General features: G+C 39.1%; 1 protein-coding gene across 3 annotated transcripts in view; it reads left to right on the top strand.

Moving 5' to 3' along the window:
- ankrd12 (ankyrin repeat domain 12) overlaps nt 1-25,619 on the top strand; it is a 215,131-nt gene that overhangs the window by 181,342 nt on the left and 8,170 nt on the right. For all 3 annotated transcript variants that reach the window (XM_063059048.1, XM_063059066.1, XM_063059058.1), the window contains exons 6-9: nt 7,658-7,858; nt 11,303-11,445; nt 14,671-14,827; nt 19,268-24,168. In XM_063059048.1, coding sequence (XP_062915118.1) covers nt 7,658-7,858; nt 11,303-11,445; nt 14,671-14,827; nt 19,268-24,168 — 5,402 coding nt within the window. The remainder of the gene's footprint in view (nt 1-7,657; nt 7,859-11,302; nt 11,446-14,670; nt 14,828-19,267; nt 24,169-25,619) is intronic.

Below are 25,619 nucleotides of genomic sequence, written 5' to 3' on the forward strand. Positions count from 1 at the left end.
AGCGTAGATGTTCAGCAAAACGGTCTCCCATCCTGCATCGGGTCTCGCCAATATATAGAAGGCCGCACTGGGAGCACCAGACACAGTACATCACCCCAGCTGACTCACAGGTGAAGTGTCGCCTCACCTGGAAGGACTGTTTGGGGCCCTGAATGGTGGTAAGGGAGGAAGTGTAAGGGCACGTGTAGCACTTGTTCTGCTTACAAGGATAAGTGCCAGGAGGGAGATCGGTGGGAAGGGATGGGGGGGGAACGAATGGACAAGGGAGTTGTGTAGGGAGCGATCCCTGCGGAATGCAGGGGGGGGGGAGGGAAAGATGTGCTTGGTGGTGGGATCCCGTTGGGGGTAAATTTTCAACAGAGGATAGAGGAGGAAGGTTAAATTTCTTCCGAGTAATTCTGAAGTTGGTCAATTGTCTTGAACAGGCTGTCCTCACTGCCAACTTTTCATTGTAACCTTTTAAAGTAACTATATTTACATTATTTGTCTTTATTTGCTTTTTTCCATAAAGAGAAAATTATAGAAGGAATAACACCTTTTAAGGATGTAAGTTTAGGGACTTAATTCCTTTGTGCATTGAGAATATTTGCCAAGCCAGATAGTAAAGTCTGAAAAATTCAACTTGTTTCTAATAAAACATAATCATTTGCAGAATGGTAGAATTAGCTGAGAACTGCAGCAACATTGCCAGTTCTGGCAACAAAAAATGGATAAACAGTCTTCCTTATACCGTTGAGACCTCAGGTTGGCACGGCAGTGAAGTGGTTAGCATAACACTTTACAGCACCCGCAATTAGTGATTGGGGTTCAGTTCTCTTCACAGTCTGTAAGGAGTTTGTATGTTCTCCCCGTGACCACGTGTGTTTCCACCGGGTGCTCCAACTTCCTCCTACATTCCAAAGAAGTTCGGGTTAGGGTTAACAAGTTTTGGTGCTGGAAGCATGTTGTTTGTTGCGGGCTGTCCCTAGCGTATCCTTAGACTGCATTGGTCAGTAACGCTAACAACATATTTCATTGCATATTTTGATGTAAATGTGACAAAGCTAATCTTTAAAACTGGAACTTGTAATCAAACATAAATGCACACGTCTGCAGAGCAAACTTGACTATATCTGAAGTTAAAGCATTATTCCACTCTTCATTGCAATTTTTAATGATAGATTGGTCACATCTTCCATATAGTCATAATAAATCTGACTGTGATTGAGTCTTTTGGCTAGTTATTGAATCAGTTATTGAATCTCCTACCTCTGTAGTAGGAGATGCGAGGTCATGCAAATCAACAACTGAGGCCTCAAAAAGTTGTATTTATTTTGTTTAAAATGAGCTGCTAAGAGGCATGCTGCAAGGGATTCAACACTCCTAAACTTGAGTGTATTGAAGTGTGGAATGGAGTTGGCTAGGGTAAATATAAAATATAAAATTTTGAGGAGTTAACTTCCTAATTTAATCTGAAAGACAGAATGTAATATTTCATTTATACAAAACATTTAACTTGTGCAATTGGCTTTTTGTCAAAAGTGCCTTAGGATATTTTGTTGCATTAGTTTCATTACATTTTAATGGAAATTTGTGTTGCTAACCAATATTTACAGTAGAAACCTCATACTAATTTGCAGACATTACCAAATTGGAATTGTTAAATATGGGCCTGTAATTTGGGAACTACAAGTGGCAGTTATAGACATTGTAAGTAGGATAGTAGCAGATAAAACTTAATATGGGCAAATGAGAGATACTACACAAAAAAGTAAACAAGTCAGCAAAGAAAATTCTCCACTGAATGATTATCATTTTTTTGATTCAGATAAAGTGCTTTGCCGTATCCACCTTAGCAAACACTGAGCTATGGCCAAATCTTAAACCCTAAAAGTTGAAGAAAGCCATGCTGTGTTCGTTCTGACCTTGAGAACTGCATCTGTTTCTGTTAACTGGGAAATGGAGCCATATGTTATGCTCCAGCACCAATTTACAGGAGACTATATTCCTGGTGTCAAGGTTAAGTTGAAATCAAAATCTGATCAAGCATAGCCTTCTCAGCCTTAAATAAAAGTGACTAAAAGATAATATAAATGTTTGCAAGATTAAAATTTTACTATGTAGAAAGGAAGAACCAGAATATTGCTTCAAACTACTCCTGACGAAGGGTCTCGGCCTGAAACGTCGACTGCGCCTCTTCCTACAGATGCTGCCTGGCCTGCTGCGTTCACCAGCAACTTTGATGTGTGTTGCTTGAATTTCCAGCATCTGCAGAATTCCTGTTGTTTGCTTCAAACTACTCAATGTTTATAGCAGGAGAAGACACACGTTCAAACTTGTAAAGGGTGGAATTGACTAATTTTGCAAAATCCTTCCAGAAAATGATCAATAAATAAATTTTGATACAGTTAAAGCGGCGAATATATATTCCCTAATATGCCTTTATTCAAATAAGATGCTAAATTGGCTTTTGCTGATTATCGATAACCTGAGGCAGGAACACTTTGAACTGTCATACTTCCAAAGAAAAACTGTATCATGGCCAGAAAATGAAAATTCTCGCAATTTTTTATGCTATTGGAATTTAAATAAAATAATACTGGTATTAAAATTACTGTAAGATTTGCTGATGCAATAGTAAGAAACAGTATAACTAGTATTAATATAGTGTCTTTTATCATGCCCAGTTTAATCACAGCAATTAAAAGTTATATAGGAACATACATACACAAATCCTCCCTTACAATAAGATCTCCTTACACTATGTAAATTAAGTAAACTGTTACTAATAATTTCACTTTGATTGTGATGAGCCTGAAATTGGTCAAAGCTCTAACTGCAGTGGAATGAATATCTTTCAAAGGCCTGTCAGATAGAAATGCTGAATGGGTCTTTTGATTCAGGAAGGAATTCCTCTGACATCATTGTTCTTTTTCGAGCAATGCAGTATGAAGTATGATAATTGCAAATAAGTGTGTTCTCATTTACCAAATTGGCTTTCGTTGGGACCATATATTGATTGATAAAGAACTGCTGTTATAATTGGGATCATCGCATCAAATCACTGAGTTCCTCTAGCAGATCCAGTAGCTCCAGCGTCCAACATCTGTATTCTCCCGTGTCTCTTTCCACTGTTCCCACTGTCCCAGTTTTACCATAATGCTGATACAGTTTGAAATTTACAACTAATAAGAAAATAATGAATCTCTGGAATTTTTTCTCTAAGGCAGTAGAGGGCAGATCATTAGGCATCTTTAAGATGAAGATAGATACATACTTGATGATAATCCATGTGATGGGAATTAAAAGTGATATAAAAATACACATGACCACAATAATTCAAGAAGACAGTAGCACTGCAATTCCATTCTCTGATTTGTTTCACCAAGACGCTGTACCGTCACATAGCTGATGTGGTGTGGTGCACTTGGACCATTAGGTGGTCTGTAAAAATTCTCATGTCAGAATCTTGTGTGCACAATTTAGCGAAGTGAGATAGTGGTAAAATGACTGTCTGGAGTGGTTGACGAAGGGTCTCGGCCTGAAACGTTGACTGTACCTCTTCCTAGAGATGCTGCCTGGCCTGCTGCGTTCACCAGCAACTTTGATGTGTGTTGCCTGGAGTGATAGTTGTTTGACAGGCAAAGAAAGAGAGGGGAGGAATATTGGAATATTTGTGGTGTAAGTGTTTGTCAGTGAGGTACGGCAAGAGTCATTTCTTATGGCCCTGGTTAATTACAGTCAGTGAGATAGTCAGTGTTTTGCCTGGGGGTACTGAATGCAAGATTACTGAACATGTGAACCAAAAACTTAGTGGAATTGTGAGTTCTGAAGAGGATGCAAGGAGATTGCAGAGTGATTTAGACAAGATGCAGGAATTGACAAATACATGACACGTGCAGTATCTGGTTGCACAGCATCATATGCTTGGAGGGTCTGTACTGTGCTGTACTGTTCTATGTTCTACATGCAGTCTTGATAGTGCTTGGAGAAAACTAAAGAGGGATGTCAGAGGTATAGTTTTTTTTTCCCCAAACAGATTGTGATAGGTGTGTGGAATTCCCTGCCAGGGTGCAATTAGGGACATCACAAGATCACAAGATAAAGGAGCAGAAGTAGGCCATTCAGCCCATCGAGTCTGCTCCGTGACTCCTCCATGAGCTAAACTATTCTCCCATCTAGTTCCATTTTCTGGCTTTTTCCCCATATCCCTTGATACCCTGACTAATTAGATACCTATCAATCTCCTTAAACACTCTCAATGATCAGGCTTCCACAGCTGTATGTGGCAACGAACTCCATAGATCCTCGACCCTCTGGCTAAAAAAATTTCTCCTCATCTCTGTTTTAATTTGGTACCCTCTAATTCTAAGACTGTGGCCTCTTGTCCTGGACTCACCCACCAAGGGAAACAACCTTTCCACATCTATTCTGTCCAACCTTTTCAACATTCGAAATGTTTCTATGAAATGCCCTCTCATTCTTCTATACTCTAATGAATACAGTCCAAGAGCCGACAAACACTCCTCATATGTTAGCCTCTGCATTCCAGGAACCATCCTCATAAATCTTCTCTGAACTCTCTCCAACATCAGTACATCCCTTCTAAGATAGGGGGCCAAAAACTGCACACAGTATTCCAAATGAGGTCTCTCCAGTGCCCCATAGAGCCTCATCAACACCTCCTTACTCTTATACACTATTCCTCTTGAAATGAATGCCAACATAGCATTCACTTTCCTTACCGCCGATCCAGCTTGGTAGTTATCCTGCATGAGGACCCCCCCCAAGTCCCTTGGCACTTCCGATTTTTGAATTTTCTCCCCAACTAAATAATAATCTGCCCGATTATTTCTTCTTTCAAAATGTACAACTGTACATTTCTCACCATTGTATCTCATCTGCCATTTCTTTGCCCACTCTCCTAAACTGACCAAATCTCTCTGCAACCTTTCCGTTTCTTCAACACTTCTTGCTCCTCTACCTATCTTGGTGTCATCCGTAAACTTAGCCACAAAACCATGTAATCCAGAATCTAAATCATCGATATACATTGTAAAAAGAAGTGGCCCCAACACCGACCCCTGCGGAACACCACTAGTAACCGGCAACCAATCAGAATAGGATCTCTTTATTCACACCCTTTGCTTTCTGCCTATCAGCTAATGCTCCACCCATTCCAATATCTTTCCTTAATTCCATGGGCTCTCATCGTATTAAGCAGCCTCTTATGCAGCACCGTATCGAAGGCCTTTTGAAAATACAAATACACAACATCCACAGACTCTCCCTTGTCAATCTTATTTGAGATTACCTCAAAAAATTCCAATGGGTTGGTGAGGCAGGAAATTCAGACATTTAGGAAACTCCTAGATAGGCACATGGAGGAAACAAAAATGAAGGGCTTTGTGAGAGAAAAAAGATGAATTGATCTTGGAGTAAGTTAAAAGGTCAGCACAATATTGTGGGCTGAAGGGCTCGTACTGTGCTGTACCTTATTAGCCTGAAAATGGTCATCTCATTGGATCTCAGAGGCTAAGCAGGCTCAGGCCTGGTTAGTACTTGGATGGGAGACAGCCTGAGAATACCAGATGCAAAAATAAAATTGTTCTGTGCTATTTTAGGTAGAGGGACAGGTAGTTTTAAAGAAGTAGAGAAGTTACAGAAGGCCTTAGACAGATTAGGAGAATGGGCAAAGAAGTGGCAAATGGAATACAGTGTCAAGAAGTGTGTGGTCATGCACTTTGGTAGAAGAAATCAAAGGGAAGACTATTTTGTAAATGGAGAGAAAATTCAAAATACTGAGGGACTCGGGAGTCCTTGTGCAAGATTCCCTAATGGTTAACTTGCAGGTTGGGTCTGTGGTGAGGAAGGCAAATGCGATGTTAGGATTCATTTCAAGAGGACTAGAATGTAAAAGCAAAGACGTAACGTTGAGGTTTTATACAGCACAAGTAGGGCCTCGATCGGAGTATTATGAGGGGTTTTCGGCCCCTTATCTTAGAAAGGATTGCTGAAACTGGAGAGGGTTCAAGTTCACGGAAATGATTCCAGGATTGACTGTCTTGTCATATGAAGAGCGTTTGATGGCTCTGGGTTTGTATTCACTAGAATTTAGAAGAATGAGGGGTGACCTAATTGAAACTTATCAAATGGTGAAAGGCCTTGATAGAGTGGACGTGGAGAGGATGTTTTCTATGGTGCGAGAGTCTGAGACTAGAGGACACAGCCTCAGAATAGAGGGGTGTCCTTTGAGAGCAGAGATGAGGAGGAATTTCTTTAGCCAAAAGAGTAGTGAATCTGTGGAATTCTTTGCCACAGGCAGCTGTGGAGGACAAGTTTTGATGTACATTTAAGGCAGAGGTTGATAGATTCTTGACCACTCAGGACATGAAGGGATACATGGAGAAAGCAGGAGATTGGGGCTAAGGGGAAAATTGGATCAACTATGATGAAATGGTGCAGCAGGCTCAATGAGCCAAATTGCATAATTCTGCTCCTATATCTTATGGTCTTTTAACAGTTGGAATATTACTTCCAATTTGAACAGCAGACTGTCAAACAGACAGTTGTACCATATTTAAAAAACCATGGTAAAGCATCTTTTGCCTTTTCCAAATGTAATGTCCTGATATATCATTCCCTCTTGTTCATCTTCAACTTTACTTTCTAACTTCCCAGGTCAACCATTATGAGAGCTCCTCTCAGTAAATTTGTTAAATATAGGACAATTGTTATTCTCTTGTCATTCATTTCTCTCTAATGTGAATACATGAATGATTTCTTACCATTGCTGAAATAACAGATCAGGCCAGAGCACTATACATCCTCACTAGATTTTCCATGAATAATTCACATTTCATTGTGGAAGTCAACATGGAAACTATTGCACCTGTATCAACAATTCAAGCTCATCCTCAAGAAGAAGTGGTGAAATAAAGAGATTTATGTGCGATCAGCCTGAGCTGCTTTTGAATCTGGTTTCCAGAAGTGGCAGGATAGTGTATTCACTTGCAACAAAATTTAATTACTGGTATTTCATTTTCTAAAACTAATCTTTGCATTAGGAAGGCACTTTCAATTGTTTTGGCCAAAATTTGTTGTGCTCATATGCCTCTCTCTCTCCACGTTGTGAACTTCCTGTGTTACCTTTCTGCTTTGATTCTATTTTCTTATTGATTATCCAAAATTAGTAACTTACATAAATTTACATACAGTTCAGTTCTTCAACAATTATATTGGTTTTGAAAAGGTCTTTTGTGAAATTTCATTTATTTTCTAAACAGTTGGTTAATAGTGCCGTATGATTTCTTTTTTTGATTTTAATTAAGTGGAAGAATGTAGTATCACAGGAATTGATGTCAATGAATTATGGTTTACATTTTCTACTTTTCACTGAATTTTCAGTCTCAGATAGTTTTGGAGTAGTATTGATGGATATATTACCCATTATTCTGACCAATGGTACTCTAGATGTAGGGGGAAGAAATCTGGGAAGATGAAGCAAAAAATTTGAAATATTTTAAGAAAATGCCATCATATCCATGCTGCTGCCTTTTCTGCACCTCATGTTGGAACTCAAGCCTACCTGTAAAACTAATCTTGCAATTGAACAATTTGTTACATTGGCACCCTTTACAACATTAACTTAACAAATATTTTAATTTATTCTTATTAGATTCAACTCCAAACCACCCATCTCAGGCAACGCCAGGACAGAAAAAGACTCCAAGTTCCTCATCTCGACAGAAAGATAAAGTTAATAAACGAAATGAACGAGGAGAAACACCATTACACATGGCAGCCATTCGTGGTGAAACTAAGCAAGTCAAAGAACTTATTAGTCAAGGTGCTGATGTTAACGTTAAAGATTTTGCTGGTAAGTCATAATGTGACCCTGAGATTGTACTTTAAATAATTTTTTTGACCTTTTTGTGTTCTCTTTCACTCTTATGACAAACAAGAGATTTCAGTTTCTCTGTCTCAATGAGATTATCTCACTGATGAACTGAATTACCTGAGACAATTATGGTCAGAAATAAGTTGGTCGATATCTGTAAACACAAAATAATCTGCAGATGCTGGGGTCACTGTAGCAGCGGCATATGGCCTTGTTCTTTAATTGGGAGCAAAACAAAAAAAAGTTTCCAATTCTTCGGATACATGTTCTTGTTGGAATGTGCACATGAATGATATGATCTGAATTGCTTGTCCACTCCATAGTAAAGCAGTCTGTTAAGCTTTCATGTGAATAGAAACTACTTGGAGCTCAACCAGTCTCTGGTCTCATGACCGACACCCCATTATCTATATTATACCTGCACTCTCTCCAGTATAATGGCTGCAGTGTGTGCTTTCTTCAGAATGCAATACAGTAATCCAACATAATTCTAAAAGCCACAATCTTTTATCACCTAGGGCACAGGCAGTGGCCTACTAAATCACAAACCATTCAGACATTTCCTTCATCATCTTGTCAAAATCCGAGATCCCCATTATTAATATTAGTATGGGAAAAAAAGCAGCATTTTGGGAAGCAATTGAATACACCTTCTCAAGGATAATTGGGGATGAGCAATAACTGATCATGTTTTACGTTCAGGTTTTTTTTATTTGAGCAGTTTTACAGGTACTACAACATAGCAGCCATTAACGACTGAGAATTTTGCCATTCTTAGTAAAGTACTTAAGTCAAAAGGGTTTAAATGTCTTTTTGTTGCAATGGCAGTTTGCCAAGAGCAACCAAACTAGCTGCCTCTTGTAAGAGTATATTTTTTTTGAAATTAACATCAGGAGAGATGTTCTTTAGGTGCTCCACCAACCTATATTATTGGTATGATTGAACTACATCCCTGAATCCTAAAAGAGGTCTTATTTTCAGACTCTTAAAACCCCATTGGCAGTAAAGCATAAACAATGAGTGCATTGAATGACACCCTGTATAGAACTTGTCCAGTAATTTCTCCAGTTGTTACTGATTAAAGGTGTTCTTTTTTCTAAATAATGTGAGTTAATTACCCATCTTATTGTCTGCTGTAGGTTTTTAAAAAAAAGTTGTAATTAGATTCAAAGCAATATTGGTAATGCTCAACACTTGCAAACATTCATCAATCTATCAGGTTCAAATGGTGGGTGTTATTGGTAAAATTATTTGCTCAGCCTTTTAGATAGTGTGCTTAGTTTACAGAGCTCGTCAGTGTATAATAATTGGCTTGAGAATTCTTCTGAAGACGAACTGAAGCTCTCTTCCCTGAACTTCTCTATTGCACCCTCTGCAGGCTATGATAAAATCTATCCTTCCAAATTTAAGATCTTGTATTCCTAAAGGACCCAAGGTAATGTGGAGGTCATCAAACTTCCATTTGGCAGAAAAGATGCCTAAAGTTTTTAGTTCAGCTGGTAATTCTATTTTAGAATTCCTCTTTTCCTCTGATCATTAGTATTGTCAAACCTAAATTATTAAAACCTGAGGAGCCTCCAGTAATATGAATTGAGGAGGAAAGATTAAAAAGAAAACTTCTCGACCCACTTAGTTGGACTTCTTGATTCTCATTTGAGCACATCCCAGAGATTCTCAATTTTGGTGGTTAACTTCTGACATTTGCACCAGAACCAAAGTAGTAAATAGCATTGCATAATTAATTATATGTTTCTACAGCCATAAATACAGAAAGTCATGTGGCTAAAATGACAAGATTTTTTAAACTATTTCTTAAGCTGCTGTTGCTCCTCTTATTGTCCTTCCTTCTCTTTCAATTTAACTATAATTTTGTCAAATAAGCTTATTCAGATTGATTGAAGAAGTCAAAATCTAATTAATTGACATTTTGTTAATAAAGATTTGTAATTGTTTCACATATTTTCATGAAATATTTTCAAAATGCATTTTATCTACAAATTGTAAAAACAATTAAGGAGGAAATTGGGCTTTGGTTAAGGAATTCTTAAATGAGTGAAAAGTGCAACAAAATGAGCATGATCAAATTTCTCTATCCGCGCTCACCCCATCTTCTCGTCGCCTTAATAGTGACAGAGTTCCTCTTGTCCTTACTTACCACCCCATCAGCTTCTGCATCCAACACATCATCCTCAGCAACTTCTGCCATGACAAAATATATCCTTACCTCCCTCCCCCCCTGGCCTCCACTTTCCACAGGGATAGTTCCCTCTGCGATTCCCTTGTACATTTGTCCCTCCCAACACTTAACCCTGCAAGCAGCCCAAGTGCTACACCTGCCCATACATCTCCTCCCTCACCTCCATTCAGGGCCCCAGGCACACCTTCCGGGTGAGGCATCTCTTCACCTGTGAATCTGCTGGGGTCATCTCTTGTGTCTGGTGCTTCCGATGCTGCCTCCTCTACGTTGGTGAGACCCGTTGTAAATTAGGGGGCCACTTCATTGAGCACCTCCGCACCATCCGCCACAAGTGGCACTTCATGGTGGCCAAACGTTTTAATTCCGATTCCTATCCCAATTCCAATGGTCTATGGCCACCTTTTGTGCCAAGGTAAGGCCACCCTCAGGGTGGAGGAGCAACTCCTTATGTTCTGTCTGGGTAGCCTTCAACCTGATGGCTATCGATTTTTCCTTCCGGTAAACAAAATTACACCCCCCCCCAACCTTCCTCTGTTCCCCACTCTTACCTTTTCCCCTTTTCTCATGCCTATTATTTCCCCCTGGGTCCAACCTCCTTCCCTTTCTTCTATAATCTACTCTCCTGTCATATCAAATTTCTTCTTCTCCAACCCTTGACTTTTCCTACGCACCTGGCATCACCTATCACCTTCCAGCTAGGCTCCTTCTCCCTGCCCCCCCCCAACAGCTTTTAATTTTGGCATCTTCCCCCTTCCTTCTCAATGCTGGCAAAGGGTCTTGGCCCAAAACAAAGTCTATTCATTGATTTCCATAGATGCTGCCTGGCCTGCTGACCTCCAGCATTTTGTATGTGTTACTATGATATGTTGCTTTTGGAATTTTTAAAATTAAAGATAATCAACAGAGTTGTTGACCTAATAACAAAAGTATTATCATGAAAAGTAGGGTGCTAAAAATATTAAATCAAATTTTTTTAATAATGTGGGATAATTCACTGTTTTTGAGACAGACTATTTGAAACAAAACTGGATAGTTTGGAAATGTGATCCTTGCCAAAATTCTTTGAGTTAAATAATCAGATTTTCTTGATGTCTGTGGCACTGATTTCTGGAAGTCCGTGATAGAAAAAATGAATTTGAAGATTTTGAAAATCTCTATATCCATTTAGCTGTGTAAGATAATTATGCTTTTTCTTGTTTGCTCTTTCCCAACTCTTGTTATTCTAGGCTGGACTCCACTACATGAAGCCTGCAATTTGGGGTATTATGATGTTGCTAAACAGCTGATACTTGCAGGAGCAGACGTTAACACTCGAGGTCTTGAAAATGATACTCCACTACATGATGCTGCAAGCAATGGACACAGAGATGTATGTATTGTGATTTAAGGACTATTTATTATGTTGCATGAGCTTGAATTTTAACTTAAATTATAAAGTGCTAGAGGCCAAACAAACCCTTCTTCACGACTGGAAGGGAAGGGGGGGAAAACACCAGAATAAAAAGGTGGGGAGAAGGGAAGGAGGGTAGCTAGAAGGTGATAAAAATGCCAGGTTGGGTAGGAAAAGTAGAGCAGCTCTTCTCACTGCTCCCATCAGGTAGAACAGCGGTCCCCAACCACCGGGCCACAAAGCATGTGCTACCGGGCCGCTAGGGAACGATATGAGTCAGCTGCACCTCTCCTCATTTCCTGTCATGCACTGTTGAACTTGAACATTGCGTTGCCAACTGTCCCGTATTTGCCGGGACATCCTGTATATTGGGCTAAATTGGTTTGTCCCATACGGGACTGCCCTTGTCCCATATTTCCCCCCGCTGAGGTAGAGCGTTCCTATGAAGCCTTTCGTGCTGAAATGGTGTGAAGTGAAGAAGCAATTACCATTAATTTATATGGGAAAAATTTTTGAGCGTTCCTAAACCCAAAAAATAACCTAACAAATCATACCAAATAACACATAAAACCGAAAATAAATGACACTAACATACAGTAAAAGCAGGAATGATATGATAAATACACAGCCCATATAAAGTAGAAATAATGTATGTACAGTATAGTCAGGAAGATGAAGGCAAAACCGATTAGTGGGGAAAAAATCGGCATGTATGCGCCTGTGCGCATCACATATGCACGTCACGCATGCGCACACAGGTCTCCGCGCAAGGCTTCATGGTCATGGTTGTCTTTCTGGGTGAAGTGTCCCGTGATCCACTCCTATGATATAGTGTATGAGTCTTCAATCCTACTTCAACCAAAATGTAACAAATTTGAAATTTGAATTACAGGTCCACAATCCCTTATCCGAAATCCTTGGGGCCAGTTATATTTTGGAATTCAGAATTTTTCGGATTTCAGACCCCCCCCCCCATACCAAAAAACACATATACTGAAGTCCCTTATTTAATCTGTCTCAATACAGTGGACTTTAGGACCCAGCGGCACACCAGACCTACACACATCCTCTTATATACTTTAAATCATCTCTAGATTACTTATAATACCTGTGTACATACATCTATTGATGCTTCTGGACACATCTTCAGTGATGTTCCTGGAATCATTCGGGTGTTTCGGGTCTTTCAACGTCATACAACCTCCTCCAGGTGACCCAGCCGGGGCTGATCAGACCCCAGCTTGTGTCCAGATGGCTAGCTACTTATGACTCCATGGCTCCCCTCTTTTGAGCCACAGCCATCTTGAGGCCCTCTCTGCTGCATCGGTGGTACTGCGGATGGCTCTCCTCTTCCCCTGTCCCTCGATGCCCAAAATGCTGAAGGCTCTAACTAAAGAACAGGCTATGAATCCCCTACAACCAACCTCCACTAGGACAATAATTGTTGTCATGGCTTGCAGCTTCCTATCAACCCCTGTCTTCACCATTGCCTCCAGAATTTGGTCAACATCTTCATCAAACTGCTTCCACAGTGAAGTCATGTTAGCTGCAGGCCATTTGATCCGCCTCCTGTTAGACTTCATGTTAGAGGGATTAGTTTGCAACACTTGGAGGTTCTGGGCACTATGGGGTGACTCCGGGCCTGGCCCCTCCTTCGTCTCACCAGGTTGGATACCTGCGCGCTGTGCTGCTTCTGCTCCCACCAAACACTTCATCCTCGCTTGGTGGATCTTCAAGCCACGATCGTTCTTGCAGATTTTGCCACATGCACACTGCTTCCTCATCATCATTTGTTCATTGCCTAGGTCTGATTTTGTTGTGTCCATCCAGCTGAGGTGCTCATCCTCCCCCACTCTCGGGCACCCCTGGGGGAATCTTTCCCTTAGATTCATTGTAGCTTTTGTGGGGGTCCTCCTCTCAGAGGACACAGATTGGGTTGCCAGCCTGTTCTGCCCCTGTTGCCGTCTCTCTGGGCTGTCACTGACTTTCCAGTCGTCACCACTCTTTTTGCGGTTGTCACCCAGTCTTTCCTGGTTGTCACTGATGAACTCGGGGTGTAAGCTGTGTAAATACATCTATTGATGCTTCTGGACACATCTTCAGTGATGTTCCTGGAATCATCGGGTGTTTCGGGTCTTTCAACATCATACAACCTCCTCCAGGTGACCTAGCCAGGGCTGATCAGACCCCAGCTTGTGTCCAAATGGCTAGCTTAATACAATGTAAATGCTATGTAAATAATTGTTATACTGTATTGTTTATGGAATAATGACGAGAAGAAATTTTATTTCCAACAAAAACATTCAATAAAACATATACAGCTTCAAACAAACCAAATCAAACACATGGTGAATGACTTATTGGAATAAATGTAGAACGTCACTGTCACTCTCACTATAAAACTTCAGTACCTTGTCTTTCTGTTTATTTAGGTCATATACAGTGGTAGCTCTGACACTATTTTCTTCAGTAAGATGCCGCACAGACCCACCACGATCAGGCTTCTGCAATAACTCCACTTTCTGCGTTATTGATAATGATAGCTGCTTCCTTCTCTTTTTCTCATTGTTACCCATAGGGGTATCTGCAGCTCTTTTTGACATTTTGACAGTGAAATTAAACACAAAGTCAACAGTGAACACAAAATATCAGCGAACAGCAAATGCACGTGTAACCAGTATGAGCGCTGAGCCACAACTGACGTCTGGTGGCCTCTGCTAGTGCTGCCACATCACACCTGAGTGACGTCAGCTGTTAGCGAAAAAAACTTCGGTCTTCGGAGCTTTTTGGATTTCAGAATTTCAGATAAAGGAATGTGCACCTGTACAGCCTTTTGGCAGTGATAACGCATGTGTCCAAAAAAAGTTACGTTGCATGACTGAAGGATATGTTACTGACATTGTATGAGCTACATGTAATCCTAGTAACCTATAATCTTAAAACAAAGCATAATGGTGACAAAATATGCTTTCTAGTTTCTTTTGCATTTCAAAATACTGACATTTTGTTCTATGTTTATGTTCCTTTGCTCAAAATATCTTAATTACTTGTATAAGTTACAAGTTTTAAGTATCAGCTGTGAAGTACTCCCATAATTGATAGCATACTTAGTCTTACATTTTAAAAGTGCAATTTTGTTGAGTTTATCAACTGTGTCTGAGAATAAGAGTTACCAGTTTTTCGTCCGATACCCTTTACTTTTAGATTGTGAAGTTGCTTTTGCGTAATGGTGGAGATGCGTACCAGATGAATCATCGTGGAGAACGTCCTGTAGATGTGGCTGATTCAGATGAAATGGAACAGCTTCTGAAAGGGGAGCTTCCACTTTCTGATGATGATGATGATGATGACAGTTGTACAGGTAGTGAGATAACCTTTCAGAATAAATCCCTGATGTACAGTTTTAATATTGTAGAAAAATTAGTAAAATCCATTTTCTGTCTGTACACCAGTTTAATTCATATCCCTGTTGTAAGTATTATGTTTAATACTCATCATAGGAGTACGTATTAAATTTTGTTCCCCTTTTGGCATATTAAAAAGCAATCTTAAGCTCTTCATATCATTCATGAATACATTCTCCATATAGTCAGTATTCGTCCTCCTCTTTTTACTTCCTTCTGTCACTACTATTTGCAAAGTGGTATACTTTATTTCTTCAATTCTTGCAATTTTTCCCTTCCTTCCCTCTCTTTTCAAGGAGCTTTGCCTCTTCTGATTTATTTTTTCTTAGAGGATTATTGATCATATAGGACTATGATGATGGATCGGCTGGTTGAGTGGTGTTGCAACAACATCCTTGCTCCGAACGTCAGTAAGACTAAGGAATTGATTGTGGCTTTCAGGAAAGGGAAGTCGAGGGAACACACCAGGCCTCATCAAAGGGTCAACAGTGTAATGGGTGAGCAGTTTCGAGTTCCTGGGTGTCAGTATCTCTGAAGATCTATCCTGGACCCAGCATACTGATGCAATTATTTTGAAGACATCCCAGCGGCTCTGTTTCAATAGTGTGTGAAGAGATTTGGTGTGTCACCAATGACTAGCAAATTTCTACAGATGAAATGTGGAGAGCATTATAACTGGTTACATCACTCTCTGGTATGGAGACAGCAGTATAAGGATTGGAAAAAGCTGCAGGTTGTAAACTCAGCCAGCTCCATCATGGGCACTGGCCACACACACCCCCACCCCCACCACCACCACTGCCGCTGCCATCGAGGACATTTTCAAAAGGTGAAGCCTCAAAAAGGCAGCATCCATTATGAAGAACCCTCACCACCCAGGTCATGTCCTCTTCTCCATACTACCATCAGGGAGGAGGTACAGGAGCCTTAAAACACACACTCAACGTTTTAGGAACAGCTTCTTCTCTGCCATCAGATTTCTGAACAGTCCATGATCCTATAATCACCACTTCACTTTTTTTGCTGTCTTTTTGCACTACTTATTTTATATTTTTTTATTATTTTTTACTGTAACTTTTTTTTATGTATTGCACTTACTGCTGCTGCAAAAGAACAAATTTCACGACATATGTCAGTGATAATAAACCTGATTCTGAGAATTCAGATTCTAATCTATAAGACGGCATCACACTACACTTCAATTTAATTACATTCACATGCTATTAACTAATATATACGGGGATATCATAAAGTTGTCAACTTTACTGTTATTCTGGTTATTATTGTGCCATCTGGGTTTCATGATACAAGTCCTTCATTCTATTTAAATTTGAAGCATTTAAAATGTGCCTTTTAACTTCCTGTTGCTTCTAAACGTAGTGTTCATATTTTTCTATGTTAATGCAATCTGCCATCTGAATAAGTGTTCTTCTATATCCCACATTATCCTTTTACAATCTTCTCTCTTACTGCTCATCATTTTAACAATTTTTTTTTGTTTCCTTATTTCCTGAGAGTTTATCATTAATTTTTTAAATTAAAGGAATATTGGTCACTGCAAGTATAGGGTTTGAAATTCGCTTATCTGTCTCAATCTTCATTATACCTATTTCTAGAATTTCTGTAAGTTACTGGTATTTACCCTTCTAATATCAGCCATTCATATGAAATACATTCATCATTTTTATATTTGAGCTTGATCTTGAAAGGACAATGGTGGTGTTTTAATATCTTGCATAAATTCAGCTCAAGGAATTAAGCATTGCAAATCCCCAGACCTTGTTGATCAGTCTATCAAAAAAAATAGCAGTTTGCTCATAACGTCCCCATTATTTTTAAGAATTTGCTGGATTTGCATTTGAATTCATGTTTGACTATTTAGAATCTTGCCAAGTTTTTTTTTAACAATCACTACTAAATATAAAATTTGGTCCCAGAAAGGGCTGATCCAGTCAGTAATTCAGAAGCAAAACATTGAGGGCACTCGTAATGCTCAATTGGTCATCAGGTGATGAGAGAACCTTAATTCAAAATTGAGAAAGTCAATGATAAAATGTTTCAAGAATCAAAGAAAGGGGGAGGAACAAAAGGAAAAGTCAATAACAAAGTGGGGACAGGAAACATTAAATGACAGAAAGAATGGAGTTGGGTAAAAGAGGATGGTAAATATATTTAATAAATAGTAAGTTGCAAAACATGCTTTTGAAAATCTGAACTAAACAGATAATTCTGGAATCAGCACAACTGCAAAATGTTTAAGCTTCCAGTTGTCCGACACCTTTTTCCAACTCAATCCTATCTTCAGCCTCTTATTTGTCGTACCAAAGCCCCCTGCAAGTTCAAGGAACAGCAACTTATCTTCCAGCTGCAGCTTTTTGGACTTAATGATCATCAGATAGTCTTTTATTTAGCATTTAGGGTTTATAGTTTTCATTCCTCTGTTTTCCATTAGTATTATCTTCATCTATGTATTCCAACCTCAGACCTACTTTGTATTTTTACCTCCCTTGTTCACCAGGTGCCATCATGTTTTTGTTGTAATGAATCAAGTCTCGTGTCTAGCCTTTCACAAATATTATTTCTCCCATACTGCTCCTTGCCTACCCACCATTCTTTCCATCATAAGATGTGCTTTCCTTCCACTTCTAGCAAGTTGGGACTCTAGAATTGGGTCTGATTTTACCTAACAGAAAGCTTGAAATGTGGAAGAGTTCTTCTTTCGAAATCTGTGCTTTGGCGTTACTAGGTTGCACAATTTTTTTTTAAATCAAATCAGCTATTTAAATAATCACTATTGACAATCTATGATCTTGTTAACCAATATTTGTTCAGATTAGTTTAGAAAAGGTCCTTTTAAACTTTTTTGTCTCTTTGCATTGGATTTTATTATGTTTGTATTCTGTGTTCAATAAATCTTCCATTTTGGAGAAGCAGGAAATTTGTGTTCCCTCCTTGAAGTTTCAACCTATCGATTGAAAGAACAGCCTAACAGACTGGGAAAACTGAGTTACTCCATTTCACCACATTTTCCATATATGAATCTAATTTTGGATGATTCATATCTTTCACCTTTTTCTAACTTTTGTCTACAAAATCAATCTACAATATTTTTCTCAGCATACTTTTGAACTTTTCGGTTGTGCAATGATCATTTTTATATTCGTATTGTTAATTTAAAGGAAGGTATCACTATATTTTAGTTTGTTTTGCTCTTACTTTGTGTACCTGTTAGAAAATGTATATTTTCTAGTAGGGTTTGGTTTGTTGAATGTTGGGTTCTAAGAGAAATATTGCACTAGTATGGGTTATGAAGAGAAAGATGTCTGAATCTTTCTTATCAAAGTTCAAAATAATTATCAAAGTACATATATGTCACCATATACAACCATGAGATCCATTGTCTTGCGGGCATTCATAGTAAATTCAAGAAACACATAGTATCGATGAAAGACTGCACCCAACTGGATGGACGAGCAACCAAAGAGCAAAAGACGATAAACTGTGCATACACAAAACAAATTTTTAAAAAATAAGAATAAAAAAGCAATAAGTATCAAGAACATGAAATGAAGAGTTTTGAAAGTCCTTGAAGATAGGTTATGGGACCAGTTCAGTGATGGGGTGAGTGAAGCTGAGTGAAGATAACCCTTCTAGTTCAGGAGCCTGATGGTTGAGGAGCCTGAACCTGGTGGTGTGGGTGCTGAGACTCTGTGCTTCCTTCCTAATAGCGGCAGTGAAAAGAGAACATGGTCTGGATAGTAGGGGCCTTGTTGATGGATGCGACATCGCTGCAAGTAGATGTGCTCAGTAGTGGGGAGGGCTTTTCCCATGATGGTCTGGGCCATTTCCCCTACTTTTTGTAGTATTTTTCCATTCAAGGGCAGAGGTGTTACCATGATGCAACCAGTCAATTTACTCTCCACCACAAACCTATAAAAGAGAAAGTTTTAGATGACATGCCAAATCTTCGCAAATTTCTGTGAAAGTCGAGGTGCTGCCATGCTTTCTTTGTCATGGCACTTGCGTGCTGGGCCCAGGACAGATCCTCTGGAATGATAACACCGAGGAATTTAAAGTTGCTGACCCGCTCCACCTTTGAATCCCTGATGAGGTTTGGCTCATGGACCTTTGATTTCCTCCTCTTGAGGTCAATAATCAGCTTCTTGGTCTTGCTGATATTGAGTGAGAGGTGGTGGTTGTAGCACCACTCAGCCAGATTTTCATTCTCTCTCCTATATTCAGATTCTTTACCGCCATTGAGTCGGCCAGTGATAGTAGTATCAGCAAACTTAAATATGGCATTGGAGCCATACCACTCGTGCCATTAGAAAATATTTACAATAAAAATTGAAAATATGCATTTCTTACAGTAACCTAAATTCATTTTGTATTTCCAGAATCTGAAGAGTTACCTTCTGTGAACCCATCTAGTGTAGATGATAATGTCGATGATTCTGAAGCAGAAAAAGAATTAAAAACTGATACTAACCAGCAGTTGACACCTTGCAAATCAATTGTATCATCTGCACTGGATGAATATGAATTCAAAGATGATGATGATGAAGATATTGATGAAGAAGAAGAACAAATAAGCAAGCTTGTGGATCAGAAACGGATTCGTAGAAGAGATGGTAAAAAGAGTGTTGTTAAAGAGAACAGCTATTTAACACCACCAAAGCTAGAATTTCAGAAGCCATTTAAAATTAAGAAGCAGAAGTCAGCAAGAGTTCTTGTTTCCTCCAGCTCTGATAGCTCAGATGAAGAACCACATCAAGAGAAAAAGACTTGTTCAACCAGCTCTCTTGAGATTGTTCCAGATAGCAGCAAATCTGATGCAAGGACTAAGAAGGAAAACTTGATCTCTCTGGAACAGAAAGAGAAAGGAAAAGGAAAGAAAAAAGTGAAAAAGCAAAGTAAAAATAAGGAGAACCAGGAGTTCAAAGAGGAGAAGGAAGAAAAGGAAAATGCTAAACTGATGCTTTTCTCCACTTGCTCTGCTTTGGACTCATTAGATCGCTCAAGAGATGAGGATTCATTTAAAAAGTCTTTGAAAGAAGATTCTTCAGGTCATCAATTCCACCTTTCAACTGCCAAGTCGCCAAAGCATTCGTGTAGTTTAAATGAAAAAAGAGCCAAGCCTCTTAAACAGGAAAATGCTAAAACTGGTCTATCTTCAGGAGCATCAGAAATAACTTTTCAGTCTGAGGTGGTTCGATTTGATCACCTTACAGATTCTGACTACACTTCTGAGAGTTCCAGCAATAAGTCTTTTAAGTATAGTACGAAGACCAAACATCGCAAGAAGGATCTGAGTATAGAATTTGGTGAGAAGTCTGGACAGAGAAGCAAAGAGGAGGAGACAGGCATATTTGATAACATGGAAGACGTTTTTAAAAAGACTGACAAGGATGGCAAGGTTATAAAAAAGCATAAGCTAAAGCATAAAGATAAAGAGAAAAACAAAATTAAGAAAGAACATGAAAATGAAAAGGGAAAGCACAGACAAAAGGAAAGTGAGAAGATTTATCCTGAGTTTGATAGAGAATACTGGAAAGAGAACTTCTTCAAAAATGATGATACTAATGAAACTTTCAAAGATGAGAATTCAAACATGGCTCTTACAGAAAAACCATTGAAAGATAAGACTGTCATTAAAGAAGATAAAGTATCAAAAGAGAAATATTTTAAGGAAGAGAAGCCTTTCAAGGAGGACAGAGAAAAGGACAAGTCTAAAAAGAATAAAAAGGAAAAGCACTATAAAGAAGAGAAAGAAAAACTTTCAAATCTGGAAGAACGGAAGGAAATTGTGCTTGCAGACAAAGACGATTCACTTTACTCAAGTGTTTTTTTAAAGAAAGAGCATACAGAATTCTTTGAGAAAGAAAAAGGCACAGATAAAGAGAAATCTGATACTCAAGATAAAGAAAAGAAGGAAAACAAGGAGAAAAGTGAAAAAAAGTCCCCAACTAAAGAGAGAGACTTGGAAAGGTTAGAGAGAAAATATTTTGACAGAGAGAAGAAAGTGAAACACGAGAATAGGTCAGAGAAAGAGAAATCAGAGTCTCATGAAAAATTACAGGAAAAATCTTTGAGTAAATTACAAGAGATTGGAGAAAGGACGAAAGAAAAAGATCGATCTGGGAGCTTGTATTCCACTTCAGAAAAAGTCCACCGTGAAAATGATAAATTGAAGAATGTATTCTCTGTCAAAAAACTTGAGGAAAAAGAAAAGAGCAAGGAAAAATTGGATAAAAAACATGAGAGAGAAAAAATTGAAAGGGAGCGTCATTCCAGTGGTATAAAAGACAAAGTGGAAAAAGAGAAGCATGCTAATGAGAAGAAGGCTAAGTTTTCAGAAAAAGATTCACAGGATAACATTCTAAGTAAAGCAGACAAAGTTAAAGTAAAGGAAAAAGAGAAAGACATAGAAAAAGAGAAGAAGAAAGAGAAATCAAGGGAGAGAGAGGGTGACCCTGTGACAAACTCAAAGCATTTGCATGATGAGAAAAAACGCAGCACAATTGAGAGTAGCAAAGGATATCATGATAAGTTATGTTTTTCAAAGGATAAAAGTAAAGAGGATTTCCCTAAAACTCCTGAAACAAAAGAAAGAGAAAAGAAGGAAAAAGACAGACAAAAGGACAAAGTACCAGTGAATGCTTCTGTTAAAGCAAAACTCAAAGAGCCAGAAGCTGACAAACTGAAATCTAAAGATCCTAGTGCCACAAAGGACATGCGACCAAAAGAGAAGCGACTAGTAAATGATGACCTAATGCAAACCAGTTTTGAAAGAATGCTAAGTCTCAAGGATCTGGAGATTGAGCAATGGCACAAGAAACATAAAGAGAAGATAAAAATGAAAGAAAAGGAAAGGCAAAGGCATCGATCTGGCATTGACCTCTCAAAAATAAAAGAACGTGAGAAATTGAAGAGTTCATCGACAAGCAAAGAACTTACTAGATCTAAAAGCTCAGATCCATCAGAGATGCATTTAAAAGACAAGCAGCTGAAAGACGTTAACAGTGTGAAATCACTGACCAATGATACAAAACAAAATTTACCAGAAACTCCAAGACCTCTCTTGAGTTGTGAAGGTAATTTAACTGCATCCCCCAGACAAGAGCGTGATCGTATGGGACTTACTTCAAGATCAATATCAATGATTTCTGTTGCAAGTTCAGAAGATTCATGCCAGACCTCAGCTGTAGCAACACCACGGCCTTTAACTGATTATGATTCAGATTTCACCATTGAGGGTTCTGAATCTCAGTCTTCCTTTTCACAGTCTGTATTTCTCTCCAGTGCCAAATCACCTGCTGTATATGACCGAGACTCTGATGTTTTGACTGATTTACCAGATCGACTTAAGTCACCACATTCCAGTAAACTTCCAGGATCTTATCTACGGTCAGTATCTGCTGACAACGCTAGATGTGAGAATGAATGCCGGTCTGTAGGTGATGTTCGGAGATGCAGTATACCAGTTGTTGCAAATGACCATGATAAACAGTTCCACAAGCAACTAGAAGTTAACCTGCCCCTCTCAAGTGAAAAACAATATAGTTTTTCACCAACAGTACAAAGCCAGGTCTGTACCTCTCCGCGATCAGAACCACTTCCAGACAGTGGCCCTGAAGAGGCTGCATGTAATAGTACTTCGTGTTTACAGTCTCCTGCTGTCATTGTACCAAACGACACTAATTATTTATCACAGGATACAAATCCCAGCAGCATAATCGTGCAAAGTACTTCTCAGCAGATGCCTATGGTACAGCCACAAGTAAACTGTTTGATTAATGACATTCAGCCAGAAAAACCAATGGAAATATCATATGATAGGCTTGATATTCCTTCACACAGTAATAATGATGGTTATACAACTACAGCAGCTTGCGAGAAAAACACATTTAACCCTTTACCACATGTTCCACAAGAGTGGAGTTGTACAGAGCAGATAACATCAGAACCAGCATCCAAGTCTCCACAAAGGCTTTGCAGTGAGTCTTCCCAGGCCGTAAATCTCCTTGAAACACCATCTTATTTTTCACCTACGCATTCATCCAATTCTTCTTGTACACGTTCACCGTTAGACAGTGATAGTGCCCCTCGAGTACTCTTCTGGCCAAAATGTGGCGGAACTCAAGAAGAATCATCACAAATTCAAACCTTGCAAGATATTGATCAGAGTTCCACTTCATGCAAACCTCATTCAGAATCTTCAGGAATGGCTGATGAAAAGGATGGTAAATATCCTCCTCTTGATGTAAATTCTGATCTTGCAAATCAAAAGACTCTAGAAGATCCTTCAAATGATTTCAAACCAAGTGAACTCCAAGGCTTGGAAGAAAACTCCTCCACACCATCTGCAGCATTACCAGATGGCAGCAGTGTTAATGAAAATCTTGTGGACCATACAAGGACTGTACAGAGTTTATTAATTGAAGAGAAGATGGAAAGTGCAAAAAGTACAATTTTAGGCAGTCATGAACCAGCTTGTAATCAGGAGAGCTCACAATTAGAGACACTGTCAGTAACATCCATTGATGAAATGCAGTCAGAGCCAAAAGAAGAACTGCCCGAAGCAACATCTTCCACAGAACATGTACACACACCTCCAGTTATTGACCAATCTCAGTCTTTGGAAAGTAAAGCTCAGGACCAAGATTCCTCACCAGATATGGAAGTTTCCCAACATTTCACAACTGCTGGTCAGGACCCTGTAATGATGCATGAAGCAGCACTGGATGAACAAAAGCCCTCCGCTGAATCAACAAAGGAGGAGTCAGAAGACCGAATGGAAACTGACCGCACAGAGCATGATATTCCTCAGAGGATTACTCGCAACAGAGCAAATATATTAGCCAATCAAAGCAAACAGTCTGTTGTCAACTGTGCACAGATCTCTGATAAAGATACAGAATCTGCCACTCCTGTGAAAAGTAAATCGAAGTTATCAGAGGAGGAGGAAGGCCAAGTACATCACCCACATAAACGCAAGTTGTCACGTGTTCCACATCCAACACAAGTGAAATCTACTCTGCAGCAAGCTAAGGAAAAAACACAACAGTCACTGGCTGCCATTGTAGATTCTTTAAAATTAGAGGAGATTCAACCTTACCATTCGGAAAAGGCAAACCCTTACTACGAGTATCTCCACATAAGAAAGAAAATAGAAGAGAAGCGTAAAGTGCTATGTAGTGTCACTCCACAAGCACCACAGTTTTATGATGAATTTGTTACATTTACTGGATCATACCTGCTGGACGGAAACCCTTTGAGCAAACTTTGTATACCAACTGTAAGTGTTATCCTTTGAAATAATTGCTTTGACTTCATTATTCCATGTGATATAGCCTTACATTCAGTTTGTGTTGACTATAACAATTTGCTTCAATTATTTATTCAAGAGAGAGAATTAAGTATATTATAGTAGTGCACAATTTAGTTCTTAATTGATTATTTGCATTCACCGTTCAGATCAGGCAGCTTATGTATATCCAGTCTTTCCTGGCTGTCAGTTTTTGCCCCATCTATTGTCTCCACCCCTCCTCTAATATTTTGTCTGAATCCCCTTCCTCAGTAAACTTCAGTGAGCTGATGCATGAGTCTGTATGTTAACCATCTCATCCTTAACAATCTCCTGTGCTTCTTGCAGTTTTCCACAAAGTGTTTGAATTAATTTTACACTAGTTAAATTATTTCATCTCAGTGAAGTTGGCCTTCTTCCAGATTAGACATTCTACTTTAAATTGAACCGTGATCTTCTCCATTGCTTATGTAAATTTTATGCAACAGTGGTCATTCTTACCAATATGCTTTCCCACAGACACTTGATTGTTGGGTCCCATCTCCAAATCTACCTTTGCTCTCTCCCTCCTCCCTGATAGACGGAGAATCTACTGATTGAAGAAATTCTCTTAACACATTTCAGAAGTTCCTGTTCCTTCCCCCTCCCCACTTTATTCTAACATTATATTGATTAATTTTTAGGTAGTTAAGGTTGCCCAGTATCAGCAGTGTAATTCTTGCACGTCTTTGTAAACTCCCTACAGATATCCATATTGGTATTGGTTTATTTTTGTCACATGTACCAAGATACAGTGAAAAGTTTGTCGTGCATACTGTTCCTTTCTCACTATGGAGATTTATGGAACATCCCAGAAACACATTGGAGCATTATTTGTCATAACTCTTTCCTAGCCACCTCAAGGATGCCACCTATTCCTATACCTTCTTCCTATTTAAATGTCTTCCCAAATCGGCACTATCCTGTCACATTCCTTTTGCCTTCTGTATATTTCTTATCACTTTTTAATCCAGGAATATTGTTCCCGGTTTTGTCCCTTCTTGATCTGTTTTGTTATTGTTTTACATTTTTTTAATTCTCAGAAGGCTATTTGAATTTATAGCTTACCAATTCCATTCATCACACTTAGTTTACATTCTAAATCTTTGTATTCTGTACTAGGCTACTACAGTGTAATATGGTGCTTGTACTTTCTCTGATACATCCCATCTTATTCTTCTACTTCTGTAAACCAGTGCCTATCCCCGGCTAAAAACTTCCACATCTGCATGTTAACGTGTCTTGGATCCCAGGGTATATACATCAATTATATGATAGATGTCCATAGCAACACCTTCTCGTCGGTGCCCCCCGTTTCCACCGAGCTTGGTACGTTATGGCACGACCGAGTGTCTGGCAGTATGACTGGATGGTTAGGCTGAGCTCGTTAACCTTGGGTTGGC

This window comes from Mobula hypostoma, chromosome 1 (assembly GCF_963921235.1).
Source record: "Mobula hypostoma chromosome 1, sMobHyp1.1, whole genome shotgun sequence".
Classification (NCBI taxonomy): Eukaryota; Metazoa; Chordata; class Chondrichthyes; order Myliobatiformes; family Myliobatidae; genus Mobula; species Mobula hypostoma.